Source organism: Zootoca vivipara, chromosome 13, assembly GCF_963506605.1.
Source record: "Zootoca vivipara chromosome 13, rZooViv1.1, whole genome shotgun sequence".
NCBI classification, from domain to species: Eukaryota; Metazoa; Chordata; class Lepidosauria; order Squamata; family Lacertidae; genus Zootoca; species Zootoca vivipara.
This window is the reverse complement of record NC_083288.1, coordinates 9,663,163-9,686,354: the sequence shown is the minus strand read 5'-3', so window position 1 is coordinate 9,686,354 and position 23,192 is coordinate 9,663,163. Positions and strand designations below refer to the sequence as shown.

The 23,192-nt window shown below is 48.9% G+C and overlaps 1 protein-coding gene across 4 annotated transcripts; it reads left to right on the top strand.

Annotated features, from left to right (window-relative positions):
• Positions 1-1,762: 1,762 nt before the first annotated feature.
• Positions 1,763-22,332, top strand: EZH1 (enhancer of zeste 1 polycomb repressive complex 2 subunit). 4 transcript variants are annotated; one of them, XM_035135615.2, is made up of 20 exons: positions 1,763-1,850; positions 3,670-3,790; positions 4,183-4,311; positions 5,624-5,743; positions 6,927-7,047; positions 7,676-7,849; positions 8,461-8,563; positions 9,678-9,841; positions 10,760-10,851; positions 12,298-12,475; positions 12,893-13,089; positions 13,207-13,298; positions 13,732-13,772; positions 14,624-14,749; positions 14,912-15,090; positions 16,235-16,330; positions 17,396-17,477; positions 17,681-17,761; positions 18,563-18,647; positions 18,749-22,332. In XM_035135615.2, exons 1-20 carry the CDS (start codon positions 1,840-1,842, stop codon positions 18,807-18,809), a joined length of 2,253 nt encoding a protein of 750 aa, XP_034991506.1. In that variant the 5' UTR covers positions 1,763-1,839; the 3' UTR covers positions 18,810-22,332. The 4 variants fall into 4 exon arrangements, 2 of the variants coding, with proteins under 2 accessions (XP_034991506.1, XP_060138253.1); XR_004693784.2 differs by having other exon boundaries at positions 1,812-1,850; positions 17,325-17,477; positions 18,749-18,800; XR_004693783.2 differs by having other exon boundaries at positions 1,812-1,850; positions 17,325-17,477; positions 17,681-18,647; positions 18,749-18,811.
• The last annotated feature ends 860 nt before the right edge of the window (positions 22,333-23,192 follow it).

Genomic DNA, 23,192 nt, shown 5'->3' with positions numbered 1-23,192 from the left:
GATTTGCCAAGCATGCCTTCCTCTTAGCACGTTTCTCCCTTGCGTCCTGAGATCGAGTTTCTTCAAAGCCCATGACACCTTTGGTAAAGGCTGTTCTCCAACTGGAGCACTCGCAGGCCAGTGTTTCCCAGTTGTCAGAGTTTATACTACATTTTTAAAGATTTGCCTTGAGGCAGTCTTTAAACCTCTTTTGTTGACCATCAGCATTACGCTTTCCATTTTCAAGTTCGGAATAGTGTAGTAGATGCTTTGGAAGACGATCATCAGGCATCCGCACAACATGACCAGTCCAATGAAGTTGATGTTGAAGAATCATTGCTTCAACACTGGTGATCTTTGCTTCTTCCAGTACACTGATATTAGTTTGCCTGTCTTCCCAAGTGATGTGTAAAAATTTTCGGAGACACTGTTGATGGAATCTTTTGAGGAGTTGGAGATGGCGTTTATAAGTGGTCCATGTTTCACAAGCATATAGTAAGGCTGGTTGTACAATAGCTTTGTAAACAAGCATTTTGGTTTCCCTGCGAATGTCCTCAAACACGCTGCACTTCAATCGGGAGAAAGCCGCACTCGCAGAGCTCAGGCGATGCTGGATTTTGGCATCAATGTTGGCCCTTGTGGAAAGGTAACTGCCTAGGTAGGAGAAGTGATCAACATTTTCCAACATTACACCACTGAGTTGGATTTGTGGCGCTGCAGAGAGGTTATTTTGTACTTGTTGGTTGCAGTCTGTTGCTAATATTGCAGAGTGCTGGGAGTATGGATGGGTTTGCCTTTTCCAGTCGAAAATCCCTCCTGTAAAACACTCCTCATCTTGTGAATTGCCCTCCTCCTGGCTGAAATTAGGAAGTATCCTGGCCATGGTATGACTTTGTTGAATTGAATTGATTGCTTTGATGGATTTCTTCTTGTTGTTTGCATCACAGGCTGCTGCGTTTGATATTATAGCATTTGCAGTTTTTATTATTACTGTTCCTGCTCAACAATCGCTGTTGGAAAAGTGGAGGTGCAAATATTAAAACAACTCAGCTCCAAAACCGTGTCGCACGCGGAAACCACGTGGGGCGCATTGGCTGGCATGCAGAGGCGTTGCTCTTTTAAACCCTTAATTCTTTCAAAACCATCCTCTCTCTAAATAACGCCTTAAATTGGAGGAGGGGGCGAGAATGTCCGAGTTCTTCCCTATTGAACTGATGGAATACGCTCAGCTTGCGGACCTAACATATAGAATAAGAGAACAAGAAAAACACACGTTTAGAAAATATTGGAAAACGTTTATTGAATATATGGGGGGGGTTGTGTATATTTGTGGGCAGCATTAAGATAAATTCAACAGTGTAAACAAGTTTTGATGGATGTAATAATGGAATACTGAATGGTTTAATTTATGTAAAATATGCAAGGATTTATGATATGCGAATTGAACCATGGAAAGAAAAGAAGTCATTGCCATTTTAAGGTTGTTCAAATGAATGTTTTAAATCGTAAAACAGAAAGCTTAATAAAAATTATACAAAAAAAGAGTCTTACTTCGCTGCTCTTTTTTTTTTCTTAAATGGGGGGGGGGGAGATACCTGCTACCCAGACGCAGCCCCGCTAAAAAAAACCATGAAAACAAACGAACAAACGACTACGGATCCCGGAAACAGCCCCCGACCCGCCACCTCTACCCTTGAAAGTCTATGGGTCTCTGCGGCAAAGGGGGCGTGGCTTTGCGGGAAGAGGGCCGCGTCGGGGAGCCGGAGAGGAGGAAGCGGTGACGCGATTCTCCGCGCATGCGCGCATCGGAAGGCGGAGGGGGGTTTTGCTTCTGTGGTCTCTGTAGGTCACCTGAGTGCGATGTCTGTGGAGTGAGTGACGGAGGGGCCTCGAGGGGGGGGCTCTGGGGGTGAGGGAAACGGTGGGGTGGGGAATAAAAGGGGGCCCCCACCACGCCTATGCAAGAGGACCTTTGAAGGGGGGAAGCATTGGGAATTTGGGGTGCCATGGGGAGCCCCTTCCTCAGAAATGACGGGGAAGGGTATGGGGAAACGGTTTTCCGGGGTAGGAGGAAGCGGAGGGGAGAGGGAGGCCCCTGAAAATATGTGTTTGTGGCGGGGGGAGGTGCAAAACAGAGGAAGGGGTTAGGGGGTGTCAGGGACATTTTTCCATAAGGGGGTGCAAAAGGGGTGGGGGTTGGGCTGCAGGGGTGTCAGGACATCTTCCCATAAGGGGGTGCAAGAAGGGGTGGGGGTTGGGCTGCGGGGGTGTCAGGACATCTTCCCATAAGGGGGTGCAAGAAGGCGTGGGGTTGGGCTGCGGGGGTGTCAGGACATCTTCCCATAAGGGGGTGCAAGAAGGGGTGGGGGTTGGGCTGTGGGGGTGTCAGGACATCTTCCCATAAGGGGGTGCAAGAAGGGGTGGGGGTTGGGCTGCGGGGGTGTCAGGGACATCTTCCCATAAGGGGGTGCAAAAGGGGTGGGGGTTGGGCTGTGGGGGTGTCAGGAACATCTTCCCATAAGGTCTGAGGTTTGACAGGGTTGCCTTGGGGCTGGCCGTGGTGGGGAGGGGCGGCCCTTTGCATCTCCCATGCCTGTGAATGCTCCCAAAGCTTTGCACTTTTCAGCCTTCTCTCTCTGCCAAAGGCTTCCTGGCCTTTGGCAGAGGCATGGGGGGGGGGAGGGAGAAATGGGCGTGAGCAGCTGTGAGGAATTTGTGGGCAATAGGCGAGGCTTCCTCGCTTCTTCCTCCACCCCTTTATTTTCGACACTTGTTCAAGTGTTGATCTAGGCAGGTTTCCCTGCTTTCTGATGTAAATGTACCTGTCTGCATGTACCTGTTTGCGGTGCTGATGGAAGCACCTGAAAACGCCCAGCTATGGGTACAGCAGCCTTCCCCAATGTGGTGCCCCTCTAGGTATTTTGGACCAGCCCCAGCCAGCACGGTTGGAGAAAGCTGCTCTACAAGGTTTCCTCCGTTCTGTTGAATGAGGAGAGATGAAAGGGTCTTTTGCGTTTTTCCTATTCTTCCTAGTGAAAGCAAAAAGAAAGATTGTGGTTGGCTCTTCACTGGAGTAGAGATCTGTCTAGATCTATAGCAGTTTCTGCCTGCTCTCTGCTGTGTCTTCTGCATTCTTTGAGGGTCTGGAGTCCTTCCCTCCCTAATTCACACTTCAGTTGTGTGAGAAGGAGGAGTCATGCCATCCTCTTCAACTAATCACAAGCATATGTTGCCTTCAAAACTCTAATGATACCCTTTTGATTGCATCCTGAAATCCCCACCCACCTTATGTTTAGAACTTTGCAACGGCACGAAACAAAAGCTGTTACTTTGTGCAGTCCAGCACCTTGAGAATGCAAGGTTTTATTATAAAGGGAGAGAACTCTGGTGTGAAGAGAAGCCAAAAAGTGGGAGCAATGTATAGTGAAATTACAAGAACCAGAGGTAATGCTGAATGGAATATCAGCTGCTGGGAATTTCCCGCTTCCTTTGCCATAGGTTTCCTACTTTCCTGGGACTAATAGCTATGTAGAACATGAATATATTTCAATTTGTATGAATGATACAGAACAGAGTGATGTAGCTTTTCTTGAGAAAGAGATTTGTTGCCAATAATACTAACAACAACTCTGGTTACATTTACTGTTCACATAGCTCATATGCGCCTTCTTCTCTCCCCCCCCCCCCAAGGAAAATGGAGATTCCAGACGTGCCAACGTCAAAATGCATCCATTATTGGAAAAGGAAGGTCAAATCAGAATATATGCGCCTAAGGCAGCTCAAGAGACTGCAAGCAAACATGGGAGCCAAGGTAAAAAGTCATGAGGGGAATGGCTGCATTTTTTAAAAATCTAAAAAATTATTAACTAAAGAAAACCAGAACTCACTTATTAATGTGTGTGAGAGCAAGGAGATCTCCCAGTTGATAGAAAAGATATGGTGACATATTTGAGACCGAAGGCTGTTATGTGGGAGAGATTGCTCTCAGCTCAACCAGCATAAAAATCATGTGCATTTCATCTTTGAAATTCTGCCAGCCTGCATAAGATCGTTAATCATTCCTTTATCAGGGATGCAGGCTTAACGGCAACTTCCTGCTAGCTAAGTTCAAGCAGTCTCCATGGAGCACCTTCCCCAGTGGCAAAAGGATTTGGAAACTTCTTAAGGGCGAGGTTGGCAATCAAGCATCTTCTTTTCCCCTAGGCGTTGTTTGTGTCAAACTACGCAAAGGTTCAGGAGAATATAAACATTCTGAACGAAGACTGGAAGAAGCTTAGAGTTCAACCTATTCAATCAATGAAGCTGGTTGGAGGGCATCCTTTTCTCAAACAGGTATGTTGAGGAGGTAGCTTTTGGGTTCTGTGGATGTGCCCGTCTGCTATGTTGTGGCCTTCTGTGCCTCCTCCCCTAGGATTTGTATCCACACACCAAGATATCTCTACTTTTTTGCGTTCTGCAATGCCATATTATAAAGCGGGGTTTGTGACCTCCCAGATGTTGGCCTCCAATCCTCATCAACCCTGACCATTAGGCAGGGCTGACAAGAGTTGACCAACATCTGGAGGGCCATAGGTTCCATATCTCAGGTTTACAATTTATTCATAATGAATTGGAGAAGCGCTTTTGAAAAGCTTAAGTGGTGTGGCATAGACCAGCTCATGCAAAGTATTGTCCCATGGAGAATCCCAGTTTGAACTCTAAATAAAAAATGCTAACCTTTACAAAAGCAGGGAAACATGCAGAAATGGATTAGGAAAGAATCCATTGGTTTGCTTTCAATAGTATAAAGGCTTTCCTGCTTCGTGGTACTCCAGTTCCTCCTGCTGGCTAAATGCTGTCCCTTCTGCTCAGCTGTACCCAGCGATGATGTGAAAGGAAGTTGCCACAGGCTCTTTGAGACCTAGATGATGAAATGATGGATATTGTCCTTAGAATGCTGTTACCTTCTGCCATGTGCCCTTCATTCCTTGCCATTGTTCCATCTTGTGTATAAGACTTCTGCTAGAGAACAGAGGAGGTTGAAGAAAACAACAAATGTCAAGAATTTCTGTTTAGCCTGCTCTGTCCTCTTGTCCCTTCTTGCTAGAGACTTGCCTTTCTAGGACAGAGGTAGTGAGAGTGTGCTTGTGAGTTGAGCAGGTTTAAACTGAGTGAGGGCTTCTCCCCAGAATCACGTACTGAAGCCCTTCCAAGGAATACAAATTGGTGCACCTGACTACAGTATATTTAAGGGGCCTTGTTTTGGTCTCTGCATAGTCACAACCAACTCCTGTACCGCTGTTATGGCTTGGCAGCAAATCAAGCCCATTTTAACATGGCAGCACAATTCCAGGCCACAGCCCACCCTAGATCCCCATCTGAATGGAATTGTCTTAATTTGTTGCCTGATTGAACGCAGAGGAATAATCAGCAGGGTCTTATAGGTCAAAAGAGAAGAAGCTGCAGAGCCACACGCAACGACTACAGTACAGTATGTTGGTGTTTTTTTAATGTTCTGGGAGATGGGCCTTGGCATTTAAGAACCAGCACCTTCAATTGGGTTGAGCAGCCATTGATAGTCAGTGGAGCTGATGTTACCTTGGCATTAGATGACTGAATGAATTGCTACCTGTCAGCTGTGTAACATCTTTTCTCACCACTCCAGTGCACAGTCGAGAGCATTTTCCCCAGTTTGACCACCCAGACCTTGTTCATGCGGACTCTGAACACTGTGGCTTTGGTGCCTATCATGTATTCCTGGTCCCCACTTCAGCAGAATTTCATGGTAGGTGACCAGCTGCTACCAGACATACACAATCCCTTGCTACAAGTAACAGTTTTGCATAAGAACTTCTTACTTTGAGCAAATGTTCCTGATTCAGGCTTTAGTGTCTGGTTGGTGAAAGGGGACTGGTTTGCATATTGCCCGGCTATATTGTGTGTGTGTGTGTGTGTGTGTGTGTGTGTGTGTGTGTGTGTGCTGCTGCAAGCAGGGTATATATATCACACACACTGCCCCATGTTGAGCTGAGGAGGTCCAGCATGATTTGCAGAATAAAAAAAAGTCCCATTAATGGTCTGCCAGTAGAAGCTTACATTCCAATGTGAAGCTGTTTACCTGCCCACCTACAGAGACGATCAGAGCAAGGAGAGATAGATAATAAGGCATGCTAGCAGAGGTGCCTGGCTTCAGATTCCCACATTATAAGGAACTTTTCGATCTGTTCGCAAAAACCCAGGTGCAGAGGCTGCAGGAAACAATCCCTGGGGGGCAAGTATGAGTCTCTCCAGTTGTTGAGCCCCCTCCATTCTTCCCCCCCTGTTGCCTTCTTGCATCTGGGTTGAGATGGTAAGGTTATAAAATGCCTGCCACTAGTCATCTAGCTGCACCTCTCAAGGCTGTCTCTTCTCTTTGCCTGATAGCCAGAAGAGTGAGTTGTGCACCTTGCAATGGTCGAGTGTGGGCAAGTACTTTATCTAGCTGTGTTCCCCCCCCCCAAAAAAAACCCCACTATTTAATCCAGGAGGCCAACAAATAATTAGAGAACAGAAATTCTGAAAATGCCCTGCTGCTTCCAGGTCGGTAGGATCAGAACCATGTGCACCACATCCTACCGTAGTGTTTCCCAAACTTGTGTCTCCAGCTGTTTCTGGACTACAGTTCCCATCATTCCTGACCACTGGTCCTGTTAGTGAGGGATGACGGGAGTTGTAGTCCAAAACCAGCTGAGGATACAATGTGCATGGCCTAGCCATCAAGAGAGGGAGAGGTTTAATACTGCATTCAAGATCCCCTCTCCCACTGATGAAAGAAGATCTGCTCTCCGATGCTAAGACAGGGGCTATGCCGCAAGACCACCAAATACCCCTCTGGGATCTCGTTAAGGTAGCCGTGCAATCTGCCATTTGCAGGCGCTCCTGGTGAGTGGACAAGGGACAACCACCTGCTGTGTCTACTCCGTTTGCAGGTGGAGGATGAAACCGTTCTGTGCAACATCCCCTACATGGGGGACGAGGTGAAAGAGGAGGATGAAACCTTCATCGAGGAGCTCATTAACAACTATGACGGCAAAGTCCACGGAGAGGAAGGTAATGAGGGTGGTAGTTTTCAACAGGGATGGAAGAGGCGATGTGGTGGCGGCTGGTGGGCGGGAGGGGGGATTCCTTGAGTTCTTAGCATTTCATTTTTGGAAGAGTCTATCACCTTTACGGACACTAATCTGCTTGCACATACTGGATTTGTGTGTCATCGTCGACATTAAGATAAGATACCTTTATTGTCATTGTCCCCTTGCGGGAACAACGAAATTACTCGGTTGCTACATCCACTCAGATAAAGCATTCCGCATAATCCAAAATTACAAAACCTAATTATAAACAGTAAATATAATACAAATAACAAGTAAAATAAGATGACTTCAAAGTCCAGGCTTTCCATTTAAGGCCAAAATCGCTCTAGAGAAGAAACTGTTCCTGAGAAGGCTCGTTCTTGCCTGCATAGTTCTATATCTCCGTCCTGATGGCAGGAGCTCAAAGAAATGGTGACCAGGGTGCGTTGGATCTCTTGATATGTCTAGTGCTTTTCTATGGCACCTGGTGGTGTAGATTTGTTCTAAGGTTCTAAGGATTATCATCATCGTTGTGATGACAGAGAAGCTGCATCTTTTCCACGCTTGAGTATATGTCATCCCACCTTTTGCCTGATTCTCCCATCTAGAAATGCTCTCGACGTCCGTCTTGATCAGCGATGCTGTGTTCCTGGAGCTGGTGGATGCACTCAATCAGTACTCTGAGGAGGAAGAGGAAAGCCATGAGGCTGCGGAAGGCAAACAGGAAGCGGCGAAGGACGAGCTGCCTGTCACCCGGAAGAGGAAGTGGCTTTCCGTGGAAGGTAAGCCAGTTACCCTCCCAGCATCACCCTCCCCCCTCCTATAATGGCACACCACGATGCTGTCAGAACCATACGGGCCTTGTTGTTATACAGATCGGAGTCCATTTCTGCTAAAATTCACAGCTCTTGTATCACACCAGAAATGATGTTATCTTATTGAAGCCACCCCACACAAGTTTCCCTAAATTTGCTAGAATTTTTTTGTCACTAGCAAGGCTGCTGCTATTGATATGAGAAGGAGCGGGTTAAGGACTGCTGCAAACACTCCACAATTCCTATGCGGAAGGTCCTCTTCTTGTAAGAACTAAATTTCAACTTACATGCAGATCAAGATGGCCGTAACTTGTGTATTTTGCTGCATGGGAAGACTACCTGCACACTACATACAATGATTCCATGTAACCTGTTTGCTTTGTCGAATAAAATTAAGGGATTCCTCTCTCTTACACTTGGCGTATTATCTAGTGCTTGTACGAGCATCTGCTTTACTTTTATAGGGTTTTTTCTAACTCTGTTCTGGGCCACTCCTATCTTGGAAGACCATTTCCAGGAGGGGAATAAAGTGCTTTAATTCAGAAATCACCACCCTTCCCTCCTTCCCTGTGATGCAGGCAACAAGAAATGTCCGAAGAAGCACTTTCCAAACGACATGATCTTCACTGCTCTTTCGTCAATGTTCCCAGAGAACGGCTTTCCAGATGATATGAAGGAGAGGTAGCCGGTTTTTTTTATTCTTGACATAGTCTTTTGGGTTTTCTAGTCATGGGTTATAAGAGTAGGCTGAGTTATAAATTCCCAGGATCAGTAGCTGGAATACATGGTTTGCACAGCTTAACTTGTGAGTTTCACCCATTGCTTCCCAGTGTAGGTAGAGATGCGCAACTTAAATCAAGGTTTCCCCCTTAATTACTACATGGAACTGCTCCTGGTGTGTGTGTGCTGCCTTATTTTGGCCTCCCCCCACCGCAGTGTGAAACTCCGCTTCTTTGTTCAATGAACCTTTGAGCAATATGCGCTGTAGGCCTATGCCCTGCCATGCACTTGGATTCCTGCATGCTAAAGTCTGCACCAGGTGGGCTGGTCTTTGGGCACTGGGCAGCAGATGAATGTGGTTCATAAAGGGAGCTGGATAAGATGGCTTCTTGGCTCCGCCCTGCTCTGACTCTGTGATCCCAGTATCTGCAGCGTACTGAAGATTGTGCAGATAATAATAATAATAAATTTATTATTATTTATACCCTGCCCATCTGGCTGGGTTCCCCCAGCCACTCTGGGCGGCTTCCAACAAAACATTAAAATACAGAAATCCATCGAACATTAAAAGCTTCCCTAAACAGGGCTGCCTTAAGATGCCTTCTAAAGGTCTGGTAACTGTTGTTCTCTTTGACCTCTGGTGGGAGGGCGTTCCACAGGGTGGGTGCCACTACTGAGAAGGCCCTCTGCCTGGTTCCCTGTAACTTGGCTTCTCGTAGCGAGGGAATCGCCAGAAGGCCCTCGGCGCTGGACCTCACTGTCCGGGTAGAACGATGGGGGTAGAGACGCTCCTTCAGATGTCTGGAGCTCCCTTGAAGGTGTTTGGTTGTATTCCTGGGCCTAGTGCTTTGTGCTTGAGTAACACCAAATGCGGCATCTGCCTCTTAACAAGGAAACCCTGAAATGGCAGCGTACTCCCTTTAAAAGAAGAAGAAGAAGAATTTTAGAAAGTGGCAAGTGTTTTCAAGTCCGGCACCGATGCAAACTGTCCGTCTACCCAGCTGGCTCTGAGCAATCCTCCTATCATTTGGAGCGCCTTCGAGTGACTTTTCTATCCCCCTCACCCCCTCCACAGATACAGAGAACTGACAAAAGAGTCTGACCCGAATGTGCTCCCTCCCCAATGCACACCAAACATCGATGGACCGTGTGCCAAATCTGTTCAGCGTGAGCAGGCCCTGCACTCTTTCCACACTCTCTTCTGCAGGCGCTGCTTCAAGTACGACTGTTTCCTCCATCGTAAGTTTCCGACACAATCCCCGCCTCTCTCACCCCGGCCTTTTCTGTTCCAGCTTTCAAATTCAGGGGGAAGCAGCGGCTATTCCAAAGCAGTTGAATCCAAGTATCGGAGGCGGCCCAGCTGCTCCCTGTGACATGGGAAACGTTCCCTAAAGACCTTAGCCAATCTTGTCTTGCCAGGTCCCTAGCAGGATCCAACTGCTCCTCTGTAAATGTATCCATACCCACCATTTGGAATGTGCTTCTGCAAAAAGTTGCTCTAGAGAAATTGCCTGTCTGCCTGCTTATCCATTCACCCACCTGTCTACCCCAGAGTGGTTTAACAAAATATGTAAAATGCATGTCGTGATTACAAGCCATAATTCAGTTAAAATTCCTATTGGTTAACTCTGGGTTTGCCAAACTTGGATCTCCATCTGTTTTGTTTTTGTTTTTTTTGGACTACAGTTCCCATCGTCCCTGACCACTGGTCCTGCTAGCTAGGGATGATGGGAGTTGTAGTCCCCCCAAAAAAGCTGGAGACGCAAGTTTGGGAAACCCTGGGTTAGCTCTTGCAATGCTAATGGTAATCTCAGCCAGCCAGGCTCAATTTGGATTATTCATCCGTAATGAAACATTGCAAGATTAATTAGCAGCATGTGAAAGACACGAGCAATTTCTCAAGTTCTTTCGGAGGATTTCTTTCCTAAATGCCCCCTAATCCACCCCACTCTTGCATTCTTAATGGTGGTGTGCTGGATATGGGTGGGGTTATTACCGAGTTCTTACAAACTTGTAATAGTAACTTTTATTATTTAGTGCTGGATTTGGGGTGCTCTCACAGGAAGGGGGAGGGTGGACTTCTGATGAGGATCAGAGCGACTGTTGATCTTGGCAGCTTCTCATTGTAACCCAGACAAAATGGCTTCTGTCTTCTAGCTTTTCACGCTACTCCCAACGTTTGCAAGCGGAAGAACAGAGAAACCAAAATTGAAATGGAGCCATGCGGGCCAGAGTGCTTCCTGTGGTTGGTATGTTGGGTAGAGGTTAAATGAAGGTGGGAGAGAGATGTACACATAGGAAGAAGATATTTTATTCAGAACACTTAGAAGTGAAGAATTCTAGGGTGGTATATGTTGGAGCAAAAAAAGAGAGGGGAGTTCTTTAGCACCTTTTAAGGCTAGCACATTTATCATGGTCCACCATCCACGTATTAGAGGCAGCACTGTTCGTTCTCTCTGTCTCATGCACACACACATTGACAAAGAGAGACAAATGATAGTCTGTGAGAATTTCTGTGTAAACCTTGAACGTATACAAGATAAGTGTAGCAGCCATTCACAGCAGCAGCAACCAACCAATCGTTGGTTTGTTGTGTTGGTTAACACCTGTAAGTGGGAAATGAAACCGTTGCCTCCATTCTGGCCTGAATGAATAGGATCGAATTTCCTGATCAGTTCCAAGTAAGTAACTGCACACCAGAGTCTCCCTTATTCTTTTGTTGAAGAATGGCAACTCGTAAGGCCAGCACCAGAATGTCTTGGGAGAGTGTTAAGTTCTCCGGGTGGTTTCCGAATGTTTTATTTACTTTTATTTAAAAGCTCTGTACTTAAGGCTCAGAATGTGGCTTACAAAAATCACTAGTAAGCAAGCCCTTTTTATGTCAGATTGGCATCCTTTTATTATTTTACTTTGAGAATGACCTGTTTGTTCTGTGTAGAATATAGAAGCATGTAAAGGTAAAGGTAAAGGTACCCCTGACCGTTAGGTCCAGTCGCGGACGACTCTGGGGTTGCACGCTCATCTCACTCTATAGGCAGAGGGAGCCAGCGTTTGTCCGCAGACAGCTTCCGGGTCATGTGGCCAGCATGACTAAGCCTAAGCCGCTTCTGGCGAACCAGAGCAGCGCACGGAAACACCGTTTTCCTTCCCGCTGGAGCAGTACCTATTTATCTACTTGCTGGTTAGATAAATGTGCTTTTGAACTGCTAGGTTGGCATATTTTTGAAAAAAAAATGAACGAATTCCTATGCCCTACAAATAACCCAGAGATGCATTTTAAATAAAAGGACACATTCTACTCATGTAAAAACACGCTGATTCCTGGACCGTCCGCGGGCCGGATTGAGAAGGCGATTGGGCTGCATCCGGCCCATGGGCCTTAGGTTGCCTACCCCTGCCCTAGGCTCTGTGGTTTAGACCACAGCGCCACCCACGTTGTGAAGCATTACTGGCAAATAATTCCTAATGGGAGAACATTTCAAATTCCCCACCCCCAGCACTCTGATACTGACCTGAAACCCACCGTTCTTTTTCAACAACAGAAACTTCAAAGGCAGGTGCTAGCCTGGTCCTGCTAGCAAGGAATGATGGGAGTTGTAGTCCCAACAACAGCTGGGGGCCCAAATTTGAGATATGCAGCACTATGGAATCCCCATGTTTCTGTGTGGCCTCTTCTAATGAAGCTTTGCTTATAGGAGGGAGCCAAGGAGTTTGCTGTGCTGCACAACTCGCGCTCCAAGTGCTCTGGACGACGTCGCCGCAGGCATCTCACACACAGTAACACTTCCAGCGCTTCTGCCTCCACGAGCAACGAAGCAAAAGAAGGCGATAGCGACAGAGACACTGGCAATGACTGGGCCTCCAGTTCCTCTGGTACTTGACATATCCTCTCATTGCCCCATGGGAAGGGTGTGTGTGCGTGCGTGCGTGCGTGCATGCGTGCAGGAATCGTGGCCCCCAGCAGTTCCTGCTGAGCAAGGTCTTCCTGTGTTTCTTGGGGTTGCTAGTTACACAGATCGAAGGAGACGCATAGCCTGCTGTTTTCAGGGCAGCGTTCCTCCAGAATTTACTTCCAGACAGAGCTTAATCCCAGAACCTGCTTTCCGCATCCAGGTCCAAGCCTGGAGTGGGGTTAGAGATAAAAGCATCTGGTAAAAGCCTACTTCTTTTTTTCTTTTTCTTTTTTTGAGGATTGTCCCGCGGCAAAAGGGATCAGTAGCTCCTTTGCAGCTTGCTTTTTTTAAGGCAGATTCTCTTCTAACCTTCGTGTTTGTTCTCATGTTGCCCTAGAGGCAAACTCACGTTGCCAGACCCCAACCAAGCCGAAGCTGAGCCCTGCCTCTTCGCAGCCCTTCATGGCTGACATGCCGCTGGAGCCTGTTGAGTGGACTGGAGCCGAGGAGTCCCTCTTCCGCGTCTTCCACGGGACTTACTTCAACAACTTCTGCTCCATCTCTCGGCTCCTGGGAACCAAGACCTGCAAGCAGGTATGGTGGACCTCTGGGTGACTGGGAAGACCAGACCGCCGGCGGCAGCAGGCATTGCATGTGCAAAGTTCCTGACGCTGAGAGTCTTTTGAACGAGCTGCATTCCTCTCCTGGCAGGTCTTCCAGTTTGCAGTAAAGGAGTCCTTGATCATGAAGCTGCCCATGAATGAGCTCTTGAATCCCTCCCAGAAGAAGAAGAGGAAGCACAGGTGTGTGGCCAGGACAGCCTGTCCAGTAGGAGGCTCACCAGGAAGTCCCACGTAAAAATAGTTCCATTGGGCCACAGAATATAGTTGCCCCTTGATGAAGCCTATTGTGGGGAGGGGGCAGGGATTGCCCAGAACAAAGGAATCCCTAGCTGTTGTTTCTGCTTTCCCACACATATTGAGGAAAGGGGTCAAAGATCTAAGATGCGGCGGCGGCTTCATGCCCACGCCCCTCTCTGCGTGTTCTTTGGCTGGAAAGCCCCCTTGCGCCCATATTGCTGTTCCCCCAGCTCCCAGTCCCTCTGGGAAGGATGTGGCAGGGGAGATCAGGATAGAAGCTGCTGAGCCTTGGCAATTCAGCATGGTGTGTCATCAGGATTAAAGCTGGGGAATTCTTTTCTCTCTCCTCTCTCCCCCTGCCCCTCTTCCAAAAAAGGCTCTGGGCTGCTCACTGTCGGAAGATCCAACTTAAGAAAGGTACTGTGCATCCTCCCCAAACAATGCCCCGGTTCAATTTTCTGCCCAACTGGAAATTTGGGGGGGGGTCCAGAATGTCAACAGGCACCCAGCTTTGCCATGCCTGTAGTCTTTCCAGTTTGAATCTTGAACAGAATCCCCTTGTCGCATCCCCTAAGGCAGTGCCATTCAAGTCAGAGCAGGTATTCCCTCATTGCCCTTAGTGTTATTTAAAGAAAAACCCTTAACGGGGAAGCATAGCTGCCAAGTACCCCGTTTCCCCCAGGAAACCCCCGTTTTTACTTACCTTTTCCCGGTGGTCCCCCGTATCACTTCGTCTCCCGTTTTTCTCCGTTATTCTCTCCTGCCAGCGGCCATTTTTTTTATTTCCGATTTGCCCTTCTTTGGGCACCAAAAATGGCCACCGCCGGCTTCAAAAGTCGCATCTACGCATGTCCGGAAGTGCATAGAAGCGACTTCCGGTGTCGGCGGCGGCCATTTTTTGTGCCCATAGATGGGCGGAGCGACACCGGAAGTTGCGTCGACGCACTTCCTGACATGCATACAAGCGGTTTTCGAAGCCGCCGGTGGCCATTTTGGGTGCCCATAGAAGGGCAAAGCGACACCGGAAGTTACGTCGACGCAACTTCCGGTGTCACACGGCTGCCGGTCCCGGACTTGGAAGGTAAGCGAGGAAGCTATGGTTGCCAAGGTCTCAAAAGGGTAGCCTATTGTAGTGCTAGGTGAAGCTGAGCGTGGCCCTCTGCATGTGGGGCACACTGTCCATTTGGGGGGGGGTCCTCCTGGCTGTCCAGCCCTCAAACTTCTACGGGGCTCAGCTCACAGCTTTCCCCCTCTTTCTCTTTGTGCAGACAGCTCCTCCACTCAGGTGTACAACTACCAACCCTGCGACCACCCGGACCACCCTTGCGACAGCTCTTGCCCGTGCATCATGACCCAGAATTTCTGCGAGAAGTTTTGCCAGTGCAATCCCGACTGTAAGGGGGCAAGGCAATAGGCCGGGCTTGATAAATCCTGGCGCGTGGCGTTCCAGGAAGAGTGGGCAGGAGGCACTCGGTCTTGTGTGGGTTTGTTTCCTGTTTTTCCCGTGGCGCGCGAGTCCCTTTGAAAGATGTCTCTGTTGTTTTCTCTCCCGCAAGGCCAGAACCGTTTCCCAGGCTGCCGGTGCAAAACGCAGTGCAACACCAAGCAGTGCCCGTGCTACCTGGCGGTCCGAGAGTGTGACCCGGACCTCTGCCTGACCTGTGGCGCCGCAGAGCACTGGGAATCCAAGGTGGTCTCCTGCAAGAACTGCAGCATCCAGCGGGGTCTTAAGAAGGTATATCTCTGTTCAGAGAGTGGGGAGGAGAGAGAAGGTTAGTCGAGATGGCATGTTGTGGGTTGGTGCTAATGAAAAGGTGTGGCTATTTGAATTTGCTGTGAAGGGGTGGTGGGGGGAACAGGGAAAGCCTGCATAGGAGTTCTGTGCAACCGGTGTATTTTGCGTAACTCAGTTTGCTTCCGCTAGCCGTGGGGAGGAGCAAGAAGTCATGAGAAATGCTCAACCCCAAGCATTTTTCATTACTTCTTGCTCCTCCCCATGGCTAGCGGAAGCAAACTGAGTTATGCAAAATACACCGGTTGCACAGACTGACGTATTTTGGCGTAACTCGTTTGCTTCCGCTAGCCATGGGGAGGAGCAAGCGGAAGCAAACAGACCGCTGTAAACACTTGAACTCCTATGGCGGGTCTTAAATAACTCTTGCAATGACTTTGGATACGATGGAGGAATGGAAAAACAGTAGGTTGCAGTTGAAAAAGTTAACTACAGAACCCACAGAAGGGAGGAGGGAAGCCTTGAGATTCGCAGGAATCTTGTGTAGTTCTTCTTATTTGTGATTTTGAGTTTGAATGAATTTGTAAAAACCAAATAAAAATCACTTAAAAATGAAGAAGAGAAATGCTCAACCCCAACGCCATTCTTTATTGGGAATGCTATGTAAGTTTCCCAGCCTCAACAAGCGTTGCTGGGCTCATTTCCACAGCCATAAGGCTAAGCAGCTTGCTTTTCCGAAGGGGATCCTCTGAGCAGTGCTGCTCCATGCACCAATGGATTGGGACCTTTGTGTTAGAGCAGGCTTCCTCAACCTCGGCCCTCCAGATGCTTTTGAGACTACAATTCCCATCATCCCTGACCACTAGTCCCGGCTAGCTAGGGATCGTGGGAGTTGTAGGCCAAAAACATCTGGAGGGCCGAGGTTGAGGAAGCCTGTGTTAGAGCATGAACTGATTGGGGTGGGGCTTTGAAGGACAGGCATCTTGCTGAACAGATGTGGGTAATAATGGATGTGTTGAAGGGGGCTTGGAGTACCTATTTGGTCCCTCCCAGCCCTCTTAAGTCCCTGGGTCAGTGTGATCTGCCGCCACTTTCCCAGGGACCTAGCAGGGCAGGCTGAGGCACCTTCCATCTCTCCTCCTCTTAGCACCTGCTGCTCGCCCCATCGGATGTTGCCGGGTGGGGAACCTTCATCAAGGAGGCGGTGCAGAAGAATGAATTTATCTCTGAGTACTGCGGGGAGGTGAGTTGGGAGGCAGGATGTGGCATGGGAGCTCCAAATTCCTCTCTGGCGCGTCCTTCCCTTGCTCTGTCGGTGTCAAATGGGTGGGGTGGAGGGGGTGGGGGAGCAAAACAAGATTTCTTGGCATCCCACCTCCATGGTCTCGTGAGGCGGAAAAGGGACTTTGTGGAGGAAGCACAGCTTTCTTTGGTCAGGAAGCAGGTCTGGTGTTTGATGGGGAACCTGTGCAGTTGTCAAATCCTTCTACAAAGTGAGTTCTGTGGCTAGCTCTGGCAATGGTGCTAGGTTTCGCCATCCCCCCCATAGCCCAAAGGCTAAGATGAGGCAGCCTCCCGTTGGATTCTGGAGGCCCTTCTTTGGTCACCGCTACTTACAAGTAATGGTGCCTGGGGCTTGACGTTCCAGGCAAACAGCCTCTGAGTTTGTGATCATTTGTGGCCAGCTGACTTGGGCTGTGGTGTTGGGGGAAACTTTCCAGGCAGTCATGATGCTATTCTCTCGGACTCTTGGGGGAGGGGGGGGGATTATAGCACATAGCCAGTGTTCTTTGCCGTTCTACAGGAAAGTGAGGCTGAGCTAGGGTTAGGTGCTCCCTTGTTCTCCATGACTATACAGTGGTACCTTGGAAGTCGAACGGAAACCGTTCCGGAAGTCTGTTCGACTTCCGAAACGTTCGGGAACCAAGGCGCAGCTTCCGATTGGCTGCAGGAAGCTCCTGTAGCCAATCAGAAGCCACGTTGGACGTTCAAGTTCCAAAGAACGTTCGCAAACCGGAACACTCACTTCCAGGTTTGCGGCGTTTGGGAGCCAAAACGTTTGCCTCGCAAGGCGTTCGGGATCCAAGATACGACTGTATTAGCTCCCCCGCTGTGCTGTTTCTTGCAGGCAACGTGTGCTGGTCTTTTTCCGCTTTGGGGGGGCTCTTGTCTGCCCGATCTAGGGGTTCTTTGAGGGAGGTTGATCCCTGTAACAACCCTATCTGCTTGCTTGACAGGATCTGACTTGGTCTCCTTTTGCCCACTCACTGGCTTTTATATATTGTCCTTCCTTCCTTGCTTGCTTCAGCTCATCTCTCAAGATGAGGCTGACCGACGTGGGAAGGTCTATGACAAGTACATGTCCAGCTTCCTCTTCAACCTCAATAACGGTAACTGACCGCGTCGGATCAGTGAGACAATCCTGAGTAACAGAAGGGGATGGGGGAAGCAATTTGCATGGTGGTTGCAATGGGAAGAACACCCCCCCCAAATCCAGCCCCTCTGCTTGGTTTGGAGGGAGGCAGTTCAGCTTTTTCAATAGGGCCCAGTAGCGTCTGTGGTCTCTTTAGCTCTGCTTTTCTTCCCTGGACAGATTTCGTTGTTGACGCCACCCGGAAAGGCAACAAAATCCGGTTTGCAAACCACTCTGTCAACCCCAACTGTTACGCCAAAGGTAAGAAGGGTGGGCTCAGCACCTGTTCTGTGGTAGCAGAATAGCCCCTTGGTGCCTTTCTCATCCCCCCTCCCCCCCCAAAAAAATAAAGCAGACATTGTAGGGAATGCATTTTTAAATAATCAGGTCAGATAAGGATGACCACAGCAAAGCGGTTCTGTAGTCAAAACCCCCGGAAATGTGGCTGCAGATTTTTGAAAGTAGAAATCTTTGGTAGAATCGGTTTTCCTGGAAGGGGAGGTTTTGAGCATGGATAATATCAGGGGTTCTGGAAAAAAAGGGAGTAACATCCTGCAGCTGTGGGGGAGAAACAAGAAGCTTAGATGGGATGAAGGTTCAGTGTCTCGTGTCTCAAAGCCCTAATCCAGATACTGCTAGAAGCCAGACTCACTTCAGTGAGTGCAAGTGTAGCCTCTCTTGCAAAATCCAGAATGGCAAAAAGAGAACGATAGCTATTTGCCATCTAATGAATTTAAGAAATAGATCCTAGCGTTCAATAAAAGCTTTTGGGTTTCTAGTCTTCGTAAATAAAATGGAGGGGGGGGAGGTTTGGATTAACCAGTTACTGTTGTCTGTGCCTGTTCGATGCTTATGTGCAAAAGTAGATTCTGGCTGTGAAGATACCACCTGGAACATTCTTCCCAAGTTTTGCTGTGTCTTAGCAAGTACCTTGAACTCAGGACCACATATGTGGATGGTTGGTGTGCGGCCGGGACCCTGAGGAGCTGGTGGGGGAGGGAAGATTGTCATACGTTAATGTGGCCGAGCAACTTACGCACTCCCTCTCTTGTTCTGACTCAGTGGTGATGGTGAACGGAGACCACCGCATTGGGATCTTTGCCCAGAGAGCAATCCAGGCCGGCGAAGAGCTCTTTTTTGATTACAGGTGAGAGCGCGTGCGACAGGGAAGGTGTGCAAGCTTTTCAGCTCCGGGAGGTTCTAAGAAGTTGCGGAAGAACGTTCACATTGCTTTTATCTTCTCCACAGGTACAGCCAGGCAGACGCGCTCAAATACGTTGGCATAGAAAGAGAAGGGGAAATAATCTAGGCATGCTCCCAGCAAGCATCGCCGCACCCTATCCATGCTGCTTCCCTTGTTGCTGTGTGTGTCGTGTGAGCTTCATTCCATCCAGATTCCTCTTCAGAGAAGGAAAGAAGGAGCAGGGGAGGCCCACAACCTTCCTACAGAACTGAGATTCCAACTTCCAAGGCCTGAGCGGGGGAGCGCTTCTTAATTACTGCCAGAGGAAAATTCAGAGGTGCTGAAAAGGTGTTTGAGCTGTGCCCCTGTGCAGAATGAGCCTGGGTTTGGGATGCTGGGCTTTGTGGGCTCTGTTGGTCTTTTGTGGGGAAGCCTGGTTGGAGCTGAAGGAAGTATTGCTTTCTTCTGGCTGGCCCCCCCCCCTCCCTTCTCTGCAGGCAAGAGCAACACAAGCTAGAACCCCACCTGCAGGGAAGGATGGCCGTGAAGTGCCAAGCCCAGGAGGTCATTGGAGCAAGGAACTCGTATAGGCTAAGGAGCTGTAGATAAAAGCAAGGAGCATGGGCACATAGAGATATGGGCAGAAAGGTGAGGAGGAGTGTTTGGGGCAGGTGAAGTGGGTCAGTAAGATGGGGCAGAGGGTCAGGGCATACCGGTGAAAGAGCATGGGAGACAGGGCACAGACGCCATCGGCTCTGGTTAGGGTCTCCCATGGTGGCGATTTGACCCCTTCTGTTAGTTGCATTAGGGCATAATGGGGCTTCTCCTCCCTGGCCAAATCGGGTCTCTTCCATCCCGTCAGTATGTGGTAGATATTGGGAGACGGGTAGTACAAAGCGTTCTCGAGGGGTCCAGAGGAAGCCCCGGTTGTTTTCAGACCTGCAAGTCTGAACCAAGAGCCCCTGCTGGTAGCGACAAAGTCACTGCCCAGAATGGTGCTGCAGCTGCGCTGCCCAAGACTGGCTGTTTTTTGAGAAATGACTCTGTGGCTACAAGCCTGCAGGATTAATTCCCCCAGAGTCTCGTGAGCAATTCTCCCGCCGCCTCTGAAGCAAGGAAGTTGCTTATTCATCATCTGTCCTCTCCCAAGCCCTACAGCGGAATCTCAAGGCCCTGCAGCACTGGCAACACTCCTCCTCATTTGCTGAGATCACGTTTTTGGCCAGGCTCTACCCCTTTAAGCTTTTTTAAATGAATGAATGAACGAATCGGCACCTTTGAAGTTGCAGGAGGTTTCATGCAAGGGGTGTTTGGGGGTACGTGTCCCAGCTAGGATGAGACCTTACAAAATGCTGTTTCAGGGGTGGTGTTGGGACTACAACTCCCATCTGCCCCTGCCAGCATCGCCATGGATGATGGGATGTGTAGTCTGTTCCTGACCAAATTCCTCTCCCTTGGAAATCAGGATTTCCCCCCTGCCTATTGATGTACAAAACAAACAAGTTAGCATGCACTTTATAATTATTTGCTCCACCAAGGGTAGGCTGTGGAGAGCTGTGCTCTCCGTGAGCTGTAGAGGGTGGAAAGCCGAGTCGATGGCGTGAATTACTGTAAGGGCTGGGTCCTCATCAGCTCTGGCAGTAATAATAGCCAGGTTTTCTTGCTGTTGAGGTTATTTGCAGGCGCCAGCAGAAGACAAGAAATTTGTCTCAAAGCTTGGCATAGCAGCTGCTGTGTGTGACAGTCTTGTCCATTTAGAGGTGGTGAAAGAAGTTTTACACTATGAGGCTGGGTTTCGTATAAGTAGTATGCAGAGCTTTTGAATTCTACTCCCCTAGCAACCGCCAAATTCCTCATGAAGGTCAGAGGGATGGAACAAGGGTCAGCCATTCCTGCAGGCGGAAGCGGAACTCTCACATTTTGGCCTAGTCTGAAGGATTTTCAGCCATTTCAGATCAAGATAGCTACCTAATTGTAGAAGCGTCCACATTTATCCCAAGTACAACACTCTTTGAAAGGATTCGTTGGCCAAATCCGTTCCCCTGCCTGTCCCTTGGTCTACATTTGACATAGTAATACCATGGATAGTGTCTAAACATGCGTAGAGTGCATTTTCTCCTGTATAGCTATAACCCGGATCTCTGTCACCTGGGATCAAGGCTTTCCAGGCAGGGGGGCTGCGATTGCTGGACAGCCTAGACTTCCCAAATCTTTCTCGGAAATTAATCACAGAAAGAACTAAGCAGCAGTGATTGTGCCCCTTTCCCTGTTGCTCATCTTTTCCCAGCACCTGAATAGTCGTGGTGGTGGTGGGGAAACAAGGGCATCTGTCACACACAGTCGCTCATACACTGTGTCAAACCATTTTACTCTGCTTCTCAACCCGGATATTGATTCTGTTGTGAGAAAAGGAGGTCCAGTAGCTCCTCTCCCTGGCTGTTGCTCACACAGGGCCCTCCACAGCTGCCCTTATCTGTAAAAATGTGAAGAAACTGACTAGTCTAATTGTGATGGGAGCTTTCTGGGGCAGCAGCCTGCGTCCGAGATTACGTGTGTGCGTGCTGGATGCCAAAGTTAATAAAAGAACTCCCACTTTTTGATGCATTAAACCAGGGTTTCCGAAGCTTGGGTCTCCAGCTGTTTTTGGACTACAACTCCCATCATCCCTAGCTAGCAGGACCAGCAGTCAGGGATGGTGGGAACCGCAAGTCCAAAAGCAGCTGGAGACCCATGTTTGGGAGACACTACATTAAATGCTGCCTAAAGCCATGAAGGAGGCTAACGTTCGGATTGCTTATCTGCATAACAGCATTTTAATAGCAGGGAAGGTGGAATTGGAGAGTGAGATTAGCTATGGGGTTGTAGCTAAATAAAATAGATGCCTAGGCCATGGAGCATTTGCAAATGCACTTTCCCCCCTCAGCTACCTCTGCACCCAACTTTAGATTAAGGGGAATATGGCTGCTGGGGCAGACAGCCCCCCCCCCTTGAGCCCGGCAGTGGGAAGGTCTGCAACTCTCTGATTTGACTAATGGCTTGAAGTGCCAAACTGAGCTGCTGCCTTTCTGAAAGGAGCTATCCAGTGCTGAACCAGCCGCCGGCTGAAGGTGATGCAAGTTTTAATACTTTGCTAGGGGCTGGCTGGGCCTATAGTAATAGACGCTTCATCTGCTCATCTCCGTTGCAAAAGTACCTTAACCCATGAAAAGGCATTGTTTGTGCAGCTGTTTGGGTGTTTGGACCTCACATCCATAGTGCACTCTGTTCCCTCTTATAATGCAAGCCTGTATCGCTTGACACTTTCGAGGCACGGCGCAGAGGTTGGCCGAGCCAGAGGCCTCCAGTCCCCTTCCAGAACATTTATGGTGTGGTAATGAGAGCGGGTTTAGCATGCAGCTAAGTGAATTTGTACGCTTACTTCCACACACCCCACCCCACAAACAAAAAGGAAGTTTAATGAAACTGCTCTTGTGTTGGAGAAACGGTGGTGAGGCATAGCAATTTCTCTCAAAGCCACTCCGTCTTGGCCTCTTCCTCCAATTCCTCTGGCTGCTTGTGTCTCTGTGCTTTGCTGCTGGCAACTTATGTGCACTTTATATATTATGGCTTGTAAGAGTTTTGTCTTAATAAAGTTGTTAGTGACTGCTGATTTAAGTCTGCCTCTTTTTTCCAGCTTGCCTGGGGACAGTAAGCTGGAGGGACAGTTTGTCTGACCCAGGGGGTTGGGGCCTTTGTTCAGCCTGCGAGCAAAAATTGATAAGAGCAATAGTTGGGATACTTAACCTCTCTCTGCACCAGGCTGTCCTCTCCATCCATCCAAGCAAGCAGGCAGTATTAGCACATGCCAAGGGCAGGCCAAAACACTTGAGGAGGGTGAAGAGCAGGGGTAAAGGTAAAGGGACCCCTGACCATTAGGTCCAGTCGTGACCGACTCTGGGGTTGTGCGCTCATCTCGCATTATTGGCCGAGGGAGCCGGCGTACAGCTTCCAGGTCATGTGGCCAGCATGACAAAGCCACTTCTGGCGAACCAGAGTAGCACACAGAAACGCCATTTACCTTCCTGCTGTAGTGGTTCCTATTTATCTACTTGCATTTTGACGTGCTTTCGAACTGCTAGGTTGTCAGGAGCTGGGACCGAGCAACGGGAGCTCACCCCGTCACAGGGATTCGAACCGCCGACCTTCTGATCAGCAAGCCCTGGGCTCAGTGGTTTAACCCACAGCACCACCTGGAAGAGCAGGGGTGTTGGGGCCCAAATAGAGAGATCTGGTCTAACCCCCCCCCCCCGGGCCCGGCACTTCCCACACCCTCAGGACACCAAGGGGCAGGACAGTACATGCATGTTTCAAGACAATAGCACTGTAACTGAGTAATGCATACACAACTTGAGATACACATGCATAGAATTGTAGAGTTGGAAGGGACCCTGAGGATCAGCCCGGTGACATTTGCATGGAGCAGCATTCCCCAAACGTTTTTTAGACTATGCTTCCCATCACCCCTGATCA